Source organism: Capsicum annuum, chromosome 5 (genome assembly GCF_002878395.1).
Source record: "Capsicum annuum cultivar UCD-10X-F1 chromosome 5, UCD10Xv1.1, whole genome shotgun sequence".
Classification (NCBI taxonomy): Eukaryota; Viridiplantae; Streptophyta; class Magnoliopsida; order Solanales; family Solanaceae; genus Capsicum; species Capsicum annuum.
In genome coordinates this window covers 216,056,621-216,067,541 of record NC_061115.1, presented here as the reverse complement: position 1 = coordinate 216,067,541, position 10,921 = coordinate 216,056,621, and the positions used below count along the sequence as shown (strand labels likewise).

The window sequence follows — 10,921 nt, the reverse complement described above, 5'->3', positions numbered from 1 at the left end:
CTCACACCTACGAATTAGGGCATCCGTACCCCTCCTAATCACATGACCAAACCATCTCAACCTCACTTCCCACATTTTTTCCTCCACATATACCACTCCCACCTTTGATACAAGAAAGACAGGGAAACACGAAACAAACACCAAAATCAGTCCACTAGACAAGAAACCGAGGACCTCTTTTGGTGACTCCTCTCGGATTCGCTACCAACAAGAAGAATACAAGGCACAATGGCATAATAACACCAAAATAGTAGCAACACAACAAGAACAAGATGAACAATAGACTAATTTCAGATTCCACATTAACAACACAAACACACGGTTACAACATCAAAACTAGTACACGATTACAAAGAAACAAAAAAGATAGATAGTTAGACAAATTGAAGGTATAATATTAACAACCCAAAAACCTATTCCACTCTTGAACATTTAACATCACACACATCAAATACCTAACTCTTACGTTGGCACAAGAGTGACCCCGATCTCCCAAGCATCCAACATTTCCAAGCTTCAATCCAACATGAGCAATTCTACACTCAAGTTGATTTTCCTAGTTACAATTTCGGGTTGGTGGTCTTCTCTCCTTAGAGAGGAAATGTTTCAAGTTTTATAAACTCATAATATTCATCAAAATATCCCTAATGAAACCCTACATTATTCTATTTATAGTGTATTACAAATAATAGGTAAAATGACTAGAAGGCCTCTTAGTGAAGGGCACCCCTCTAGTATATGTAGTGAACTGATTTGGCCTTTTTAGTGTATGTAGTGGACTGTTTTGGTGTCCATTTAGGTGATCCTTTGCACTTCATTGCACATACCAAGCCTTGGATCTAATGTACGCCCTCATAAGTCCATCTATGTGATCGTACTCGTATCATCCTCCCCTTCTTGAAAAGTATTCGACCTCGAATCCATACCTTGAAAAATCAAAGAGGAAACAAACAAGTACACATCCTTATGGCATGAGGGTTAGGGTTAGCAAAATAAACAATTAGCACTATCATGCCACAGTGGTACACACTTGAAGTACAACCAAGGATTTTTTGTGTTAATTATGAAAAGCTTTTGTACAACATCACAAACGAAAGGGCTCGGATGAACATTAAGAATTTAGGGACAAAATCCAAGACTACGCCTCTCATATGATGTATATCCAACAACATCACGAATATCATCATATGCATATAGGTAGTGAAGAAAGGCACCAAAGAGACAATTCTCATCTAAGATGTATTCACAAGTAGGAACACACAACGAAAGAAAGGGTCATTGCAAGCACGTAGGACCTCTCTCCTTCCAACCACTTACGGAGGGAAGGCATTCCATCAAGGGAGCCATACCAATAGGGAGAATAGGGAAACTACCATGCAAAAATCCAATCCAAGGCAAGTAGTTTGCCCAAGAACTCGGCTTCCCTCTACAAATGATGTGAAGCACGCTCCCAAGAGCCCCACAAGAAACTTCAACTTGTCCAACCCCATGAAGGTGACAAGAATTTTTTAACATCCTTGGACCTTTCCACAAACAAGAATACAACTTAGCATCCTCCAGTTGTGGTTCACATAACTTAAATACAAGTGTGTCAAACATGGATGCACGGATATGAGCAACACCTCAAAGAGACAATGACACTTTTTCCTACGGTCCTCGAGTAGACACAAACCAACATTAACATCAAAGGGATCACAATTCAAGTCACCATATTTGTCAAGCACGGTTGGGGTTTCATGAAAATGAGTACAAGCAAAATCATTTTTCAAAGATATGTCAAGAACATGATTAACCCTATGAGTCAAGCAAACATTAGAATCTTTACAACAATATAGGCTCACGAGTTCACTCCTTTGTCCTTGACCAACATCATCAAATTCTTCATTCACTTGAGATTCATTAATCACATCACACATATTCTCAAGTGGTGGGCAAGTTTTACACACAAGTTGATCAACACAATTCCACATAACGATGTACTTTCATTTAACACAATAGCTTCAACACTAGGTGGACACAAATCGATCTTACTAGAAGAGTTGATTCGGTCATCTATAGAATCAACTAGTGTATCCACTCGCACAATATGTACATCATCCACAAGTGGTAAGGAATCAATATACTCATATGTAAGTAAGCTACTACTCACACTCAACGACTTATTAGTCACATGTTCATCATTCACATGTACCAAAGTATAAGAGTTAACTATTTTTCCTTAACGTTCATGAGTATGTTCATATTTACCTCGGTGTGAAAGTCCTTCACAAGTTTGGGCAGCAACTTCCTTCGGAAAGCTCTCACCGCAAGGTGTTTGAACCCTAGGTTTTGGATTTATTGGGATAAGTGTGAATACCAATTGGCGTAGCCTTTCAACGTGCCCTTTTATGTCTTCAATATTGTCAGTGATGCGGTCAAACATGGTATCGAGATTGGTGGCAGCCATGGTACCTAAAAGAAAAGACAACAACGAACAATAAAACAACAAACTTATTAGCTCCAAAATACCTCACCACACTCTCACTCTTTATTTTTACCTCACACTTGGTTTCATAAGTGTTGAAAGTCGGCTTGTACTTTGCGAGTGATTGAGGGTCGAGTCTAATCTTTTCCGGAATAGATTTTCGTTTGAGTTGACTCAAAGAAAATTTGTTTACGGACTTGAACCAACAAAATACAACGAATTCACAAAAGATAAAAGCATACAACAAAAATAGACATGAACAAACGAACTCTACAACTAACTTACAATCTAGTAGGAGATTACTAGTTTGTTAATTAGTGTTCAAACCAACAAATGAAACTAGGAAACAATAAAATGAAATTAAAAAATCTAAAATTTGAGCTTAAAAATTGTTGGTGAACAGTAAAAATGTGATGTGGCAGCCACGTATTGGTTGCAGTTGTTATCAAATTTTATTTTCTAATTCAAGTCTTGGTCCAATTATAATTTGAAATTGGTGGGAATTGGCTAAGGAAAGAAATCAAGTCTTGAAATCCTCTTTCAAATTCAAAAACAAGACTTGACTTTTCTCCTCAAGACATGGTCCTTAAATCATGAAAAGTTGTTGGAAAAGTGGTTGTTAAAGTCCTTGAGTGGTTGGAATTGATTGTAAAAGTCTTGAGAGGTCTTAAATTTTGAAAATATGTCTTTCAAGACTAACAAAATACACACTCTCTTTCTTCAAATTTCAAGATCAAACATCCACTTTTTCTTCAACAATAGATGAAGATGTGAAGAACACATTTTTTTGAATCTTGAAGTTCTAAGGTTCAAGTTAGACCCCAAACATCAACAACACCTTTTCAAGCTTAAAAATACAACACAATAACCACCATACACATTCAAAACTTGAACCAACAACACACCACACGTCCAAGCTTTGAATCCGCAACAACAATACCACCAACAATCACACGGCCAAAGTTTAGGTTCATAACAACAACATCAACAATTGAAGATCAAATCTAGATCTAGACTTCTTTAGTGTTAGAGATGAAGAACATAACACTAGAAACAACAAAACAAATAAAATGACTCCTAGATCTAGACTCAAAACAAGAAAAATTTCGGCCAAGACACAAAATGGACAGATTTGCTTCTTTTTGGAATTTTCAAATTTCAATTTTTTTTTTTAATTTTCTAACGAGCAAGCCCAAGATTGATCTTGTAGGAATAAGATCTAGCCATGCTCTGATGCCAAATGATACAAGAAAGACAAAGAAATACGAAACAAACACCAAAATTAGTCCACTAGCCAAGAAACCAAGGACCTCTTTTGGTGACCCCTCTCGATTCACTACCAACAAGAAGAATACAAGGTACAATGACATAATAACACCAAAACAGTAGCAACACAACAAGAACAAGATGAACAATAGACTAATTTCAGATTCTATATTAACAACACAAACACACGGTTACAACATCAACACTACTACACGATTACAAAGAAACAAAAAAGATAGATAGTTAGACAAATTGAAGGTATAATATTAACAACCCAAAAGCCTATTCCACTCTTGAACCTTTAACATCACACACATCAAATACCTAACTCTTATGTTGGCACAAGAGTGACCCCGATCTCCCAAGCATCCAACATTTCCAAGCTTGAATACAACACGAGCGATTCCACACTCAAGTTGATTTTTCTAGTTACAATTTCGGGTGGTGGTCTTCTCTCCTTAGAGAGGAAATGTTTCAAGTGTTATAAACTCATAATATTCATCAAAATATCCCTAATGAAACCCTACATTATTCTATTTATAGTGTATTACAAATAATAGGTAAAATGACTAGAAGGCCCCTCAGTGAAGGGGCACCCCTCTAGTAGATGTAGTGGACTGATTTGGCCCTTTTAGTGTATGTAGTGGACTGTTTTGGTGTCCATTTAGGTGCTCCTTTGTACTTCATTGCACACACCAAGCCTTGGGTCTAACGTACGCCCTCATAAGTCCATCTACGCGATCGTACTCGTATTAACCTTTTTCTGAATAATATCATTCCTAACCCTGTCAGCCGTTGTGAAACCACACATCCAATGCAACATCCTTATTTTCGCCACTTTCAACTTCTGGATATGAGAATTCTTAATCGGTCAACACTCCGCTCCATACAACATAGAAGGTCAGATTGCAATTCCATGGAATTTGCCTTTTAGCTTCTAGGGCACCTTCTTATCATATAAAATACCTGAAGCGAGCCTCTATTTCATCCAACCAGCCCCAATACGGTGAGAGACATCCTCATCTATATCTCCATTCCCCTGAATCATAAACTCGAGATACTTAAAACTATCCCTCTTGCAAATCACCTGAGAATCCAACTTCACTACTACCTCCTTTCCCTAAACTTGAATTTCAAGTACTCCGTCTTGCTCCTGCTCAACCGGAAACCTTTAGACTCCAGGGTTTGTCTCCAAACCTCCAGCTTATCATTAACCCTTTTTCGCGACTCATCAATCAAAACTATATCATCCGCGAAAAGCATACACCAAGGCACCTCGCCTTGTATATTCCGTGGCAACACATCCATCACCAAAGCAAATAAAAATGGACTAAGAATTGATCCCTGGTGCAACCCTGTTAAGACCGGGAAATGTTCAGAATCTCCTCCCACAGTCCTTACCCGAGTCTTCGCCCCTTCATACATGTCCTTAATAGCTCTAATGTACGCCACCGGGACCCCTCTGGCCTCCAAGCATCTCCAAAGAACCTCCCTAGGGACCTTGTCATACGCCTTTTTCAAGTCAATAAACACCATGTAAAGATCCCTCTTCCTCTCTCTATACCGCTCTACCAGTCTCCGCACAAGGTGAATTGCCTCAGTCGTGGAGCGATCAGGCATAAAACCAAATTGATTCTCCGAAATAGTCACAATCTTCCACAACCTCTGCTCCAACATTATTAGTGACAATTATATTATACTCCCTCTGTTTTAGAATAAATGAATTGTTGGAATATTTATTGATGTTTCAAAATAAGTGAATAATTGAATTTTTTTTTCAAAATTACTCTTATGATTTGACAAGCAAAAGACTGCAGCTTTTGGGGGGGAGGGGGAGGGGGAGGGGGATAAAAGAGATTTCAAGGGTAAAAATAAAAATTTATATCTTTGATGTTTTTTTCTTAATCTGTGTGTCAAAATCCAACAATTCATTTATCTCGAAACGATGGAAGTAGTATTTTTTGTAAATGCTTATAAGATCTTTATTATTCTTTGTTCGATATCCAATGGATTCAGCCTTTCTAAAACCTACCCCTCCGTTTCATTTTATGTTTCGTCATTTTATTTTTAGTTCGTCTAAAAAAGAATGGTATCTTTTCTTATTTGGTAGTAACTATTTAATGACAATATTCTCATTTTATTCTTACTGGATCTCACTTAATAAGAAAAGACAATTAAAAAATAAATTTTAAGAGGGACAATTTTATAAACTTTACAAAGTCATCACTCATTTCTTAATCTCCGTACCCGATCAAAAGACAGCACATAAAACGAAACGGAGAAAGTAAAATATTATTGATACTGTCAATGATATCACTTCATTGTGATATTGACATGACGACCACAACAGAATCATGTCTGATATTAGTTACATGTCACAGTAGTCCACATTTTGCTATCAAACAAAGATTAACAAAAACCCATAAGTTTCCAAAAGAGAAAAGATTCAAGAAAATACAAAGTTCAAAAAAAAAAAAAAAAAAGAGAAGCAAAATGGAGAAGATAGAACACAAAATGGTAGCTGTAAATGGCTTAAACATGCATGTAGCAGAATTAGGCCAAGGTCCAATAGTCCTCTTCATACATGGCTTCCCTGAACTCTGGTATTATTTTCTTGAATCTTGAATTTTGTAAGTCATAATTATGATTATATATCTGTTGCTGGTGGGAGGTGTGGTAGATATTCTGTTGATTTAGTCGAGGCGCATGAAAGTTGGCCCGAACACCATGTTCATAAAAAAGATCTTAGTTATGTTAGATTTAGTAAGTTTGGGAAACTTATATTTGTTTATTGTGTTGTATAATTTTGTTCTCTATTTGTTTTGATTTTGTTATTGAAAGTCAACTTACCACAGGTGATAAGGATAACTAATCCGGGGTTAATTTAGATGAGGAGCTTATTCCATGTTTGGTTGGGACAAAATAAGTGAGATAACTCATCCCGGGATTAGTTATCTCGGGATTGAAGTGTTTTTCTTATCCCTCCTGGAGAGTCGGATAACTAATCCCGGAATAACTTATTTTTCAACCAAACAAGAATTAAAGACTATGTTGTTGTTGTTGTTGTTTTTAGTTATCGGTCCTAAGCCGGGATCTATCGGAAACAACCTCTCTACTTCACTTGAGGTAGTGCTATGGTCTGCGTACACTCTACCCTACCCAAACCCCACTAGGTGGGACTCATAGGGGAGAATACACTGGATATGTCGTTGTCGTTGTTGTTGTTTTGGTTGTGTACTTAGTTAATCCAGAATGTGCCCCAATTGTAGTTAGAAACTTTTCCCTAATGTACAATTCTTCTAACTAGGCTTGTTGAATCTTGTTAAATACTTATGCTATTTTTTTTTTTATTATTCTCTTTGCTTTGACTGTGTGCTAGTTAATTGATGATCTTAAGATTTGGGAATTCACTTGTTGTAGGATTCTGAAAGGGCTTGAGTAACATTAAAGTTGTCTCTGTGTGACCTATTGATCACGGATTCGAGCTATAGAAGCAACCCAATGATGCTTCATTATAGTATTAGGTTGTCTACTGTGCCCCTTGGGATGTGGCCCTTCCTTGAACTAACCTTGCGTGAACGCAGGATGCTTTTTACATTGGGCTGTTCTTTTTACTTCTTGTACAATTAGGAACTACCCAAGATTTGTATAATGAGATTGTAATTAGGAGATTCTTCTTACTGTACAATTTCTCTCATTCATAGTGAAAATCTCTCTTTGTTTTCGCTTTTAGGACTAAGCTTGGGTCAACCCGTAATACTTTGTGTTCTACAGGTACTCATGGCGCCACCAAATGGTCTATTTAGCTGAACGTGGCTACCGTGCCGTGGCACCAGACTTAAGGGGTTATGGAGATACTACAGGTGCACCCCTTAATGAACCTGCAAAGTTCAGTATCTTTCACCTTGTGGGTGATCTTGTAGCACTGCTTGAAGCCATAGATCCAAATGAAGATAACGTGTTTGTTGTTGCTCATGACTGGGGTGCCATAATTGCTTGGAATTTATGCCTTTTTAGGCCAGACAAAGTTAAGGCATTGGTGAATTTGAGTGTCCATTTTTTTCAAAGGAACCCACACATGAATTTCGTGGAGGGGTTTAAGGCTTTATATGGGGAAGATCATTATATCCCGAGATTTCAGGTTCTCATTATTCTTGTCTGTGTATCTGTTTAATTTGTCATTTATGTTTGATAGGTATTCTACAAGTTTAATGCAACATGGCACATTAAACTCTCCATGCACACTGGATTCAGGTTGTGGCGGAGGTAGAATTTTCACCGAGGAATTCATCGTGTACCATATATACACAAGAAAGAAACTTTGGCCTTGTATATACTGTGCGTGATTGTCCAGCAAAGAAGATCCGGATGAACCTCCTTCCGCCCGTCCAGCTCCAGCCCTGGCCATTCGGAGATGGGCTGGACCATATTGAGTCTATTGTTGACAATTCTTACCTTGCAAACATTACGTTAGTGATATCTCATTAATTTGTGTGGAACATGTTGCATACCATTCAAACGTTCTTTGGAATAACCGTAATATTAACTCTATCTTAGTCTACCTGACTTTGAATTGAGAGAGTACGTGTTTGCCTCTTGTACATAAGTCAGCACTCATTTGGGGTCCGCCCCTGGCTTTGTCATTTAGCGGTAACAGCTGGAGTTTGCTCCTCTTTCTAGGGATCTAATGGTCGTAAACTACCTTGTATGATAAGGGAGTAGGTTTCTCGAGATTTAATTATTTCAGCAGCAGAAAGTTCACAATGATTTTACATTGCAGGTACCGGGCGAAATTGAAGCTGAATTTGCCCCATATGGTGCTAAGGCTGTTCTTAAGAAATTTTTGACATACCGTGATCCTGCACCATTTTATTTTCCTAAAGGCAGAGGCCTCGACGCTATCCCTGATGCTCCTGCTGCCCTTTCATCCTGGCTGTCTGAGGAAGAGTTGGATTACTATGCCAGCAAGTTTGAGAAGACTGGTTTCACTAGTGCAGTCAACTATTACCGAGCTCTTCCATTGTAAGCGTTCCTCGCCTTCTGTGATATTGAAACCTTGGCCAAATAGATTATAAAAAAAAAAGAGAAAATGCACTATTTCCACCTTGAACAATAAACGAAATGGCTGAGACACACTTCAACTAAACGGGGGTCCTATTACCCTTGGACTAGTTAAAACTGTATTTTTGGCAACCTTAAGGCCTGCGTGGCACACTGCGTGAATCAACATACTGAAGGTCCATGTAGGCACACATATGTGCCCACGTACGCACTTAAGGTTGCCAAAAATACGGTTTTAATTAGTCCAGGGGGTAATAGGACCCCCTTTAAGTTGGGGTGTGTTTCAACAATTTTGTTTATAGTTCAGGATGGAAATAGTGCATTTACTCTTAAAAAAAATACCTTAGTTTGTCTTAGAAGACAAATTACGTGGACCTTATTAGAATGAAACAAACATGAAAGGAGCAGAATCGATGCGGTGGAGCCTCACAGAACCTAACTAACTTGTAATCGATGCATAGTTAATTGATCGATATAAATTATCATGCTGTCTAGGAAGTCTAGAAAACTGTGAAGTTCATGTCTTCATGACCGCTGTCGTACTCTATGTTGCTCAGGCTCTTCAAAACTGGTGCCACACTTGTGCCGGATCCTCTAAAATGCACTGTTTTTGGAGGATCCGACACGCATCAAGAAGCATTTCAAAAGAGTCCGAGCAACATAGATTCTATTAGTTGCTTTTAGACTATCTTGATCAACTTCTTCATACATGGACGCTAGCAACGCTTAGTATCTTTAGTCAAGAAAATGTCATTTTTGACGTATATATATATTTGGGATTTGAAGTTTGGAGTTGCCCGAAACTTTACATACATCCTAAAGTTCTCTGTCTTATGCAATGCAGAGACTGGGAACTCACAGCACCCTGGACTGGGGCTCAAGTTAAAGTTCCGACCAAGTTTATCACTAGTGAATTCGACTTGGTTTATCATATACCGGGTGCTAAAGAGTACATACACAATGGCGGATTTAAGAAAGATGTTCCATTGTTGGAGGAAGTTGTGGTTATTGAAGGTGCAGCTCACTTTGTCAACCAAGAAAGGCCAGATGAGATTAACAAGCACATCTATGACTTCATTCAGAAGTTCTAAACTTACTTTTTTCTCACTACCACAAGTCGAGTCTGACTCTATGGCATGGATGTCTTTGTTCGGATCGATGGAGACAAATGTATAGAAAGTGTGTTGTGCTTGATTGTACTTGTTTTGAGTTACTTTGATAACTCTTCTAATAATAACTTTCTAAGTGATTGTTCTTATGGTTATTACTTTTTATGCTATAAAAGAGTGCTCTTAAGGTGAATTGATGGTCCTTTTTAGCCATCATAATAATCGTTGCTAAAACAGGTAGTGGTAAGGTCTGCGTACATGGTACACTTTACCCTCATGCTCATCAGACCTCACTTATGAAATTTTACTATTGTTGTAAAGATATTAAGTATGTTTTATTTCACGTATCTTATTGGACATTTCAACTCAAAATTTGAAAAAATATTTATGTGTGATCTCAACCATTCAAGTTAACTACATATAAAATTTATCTAGTAAATTAATTTCGACACTCAAATTACCAACATGTTTCTGATTTAGGACCTAAATAAATGTTCTTAATTATTAGATATTTTCAACTCAAATTTTGAAAAAGTTTTTGTGGTCTCAACCATCTAAAGCAACTACATAAAATATCTCACCTTTTTTTCTTATACACATCAACCTCAATTGAAGATGCATGGTTAGTTTTACAATCTATGTATAATTAAAGAAGGTAATTAAAGAAGGTGACATATTCTAAGTACTTACTTTATCAACCAAATGGACACTTGAAAATACTCACAAAAGCTTTTTGAAAATTTAAATTACAAATATTTAATGGAAACACTTTTTCATATATTCATATATTTAATTGGAACACGCCTTAGTTTGATTTCATGTATTCAAATATATCCCAAACTATGATCAATGATATGTATATACTCCCCATCATACTTCGGATACAAATATGTCTCTATTATTAATTAAATAATATGACGAATATATAGATACCATATATCATAGTTTCTATCTATTAAAACGTGAAACTTAATGGTCCATCGTGTAGGCAGTGGCGGATCTAGGATTTAAGGATTGTGGG

The 10,921-nt window shown here is 37.3% G+C and overlaps 1 protein-coding gene across 1 annotated transcript; it reads left to right on the top strand.

The window, feature by feature from the left end:
- The first annotated feature begins 6,072 nt into the window (after positions 1-6,072).
- LOC107871311 (epoxide hydrolase A) lies at positions 6,073-10,049 on the top strand. Its single transcript, XM_016718204.2, has 4 exons — positions 6,073-6,333; positions 7,505-7,871; positions 8,511-8,752; positions 9,636-10,049. The coding sequence occupies exons 1-4, from the start codon at positions 6,224-6,226 to the stop codon at positions 9,880-9,882; spliced, it is 966 nt and encodes a 321-aa protein (XP_016573690.2). The 5' UTR covers positions 6,073-6,223; the 3' UTR covers positions 9,883-10,049.
- The last annotated feature ends 872 nt before the right edge of the window (positions 10,050-10,921 follow it).

Coding starts and splice junctions, on each gene's coding strand:
- LOC107871311 (XM_016718204.2), top strand. CDS start 6,224: ATGGAGAAGATAGAACACAAAATGGTAGCTGTAAATGGCTTAAACATG. Junction 6,334..7,504: donor CATGGCTTCCCTGAACTCTG/GTATTATTTTCT, acceptor TGTGTTCTACAG/GTACTCATGGCGCCACCAAA. Junction 8,753..9,635: donor TATTACCGAGCTCTTCCATT/GTAAGCGTTCCT, acceptor TATGCAATGCAG/AGACTGGGAACTCACAGCAC.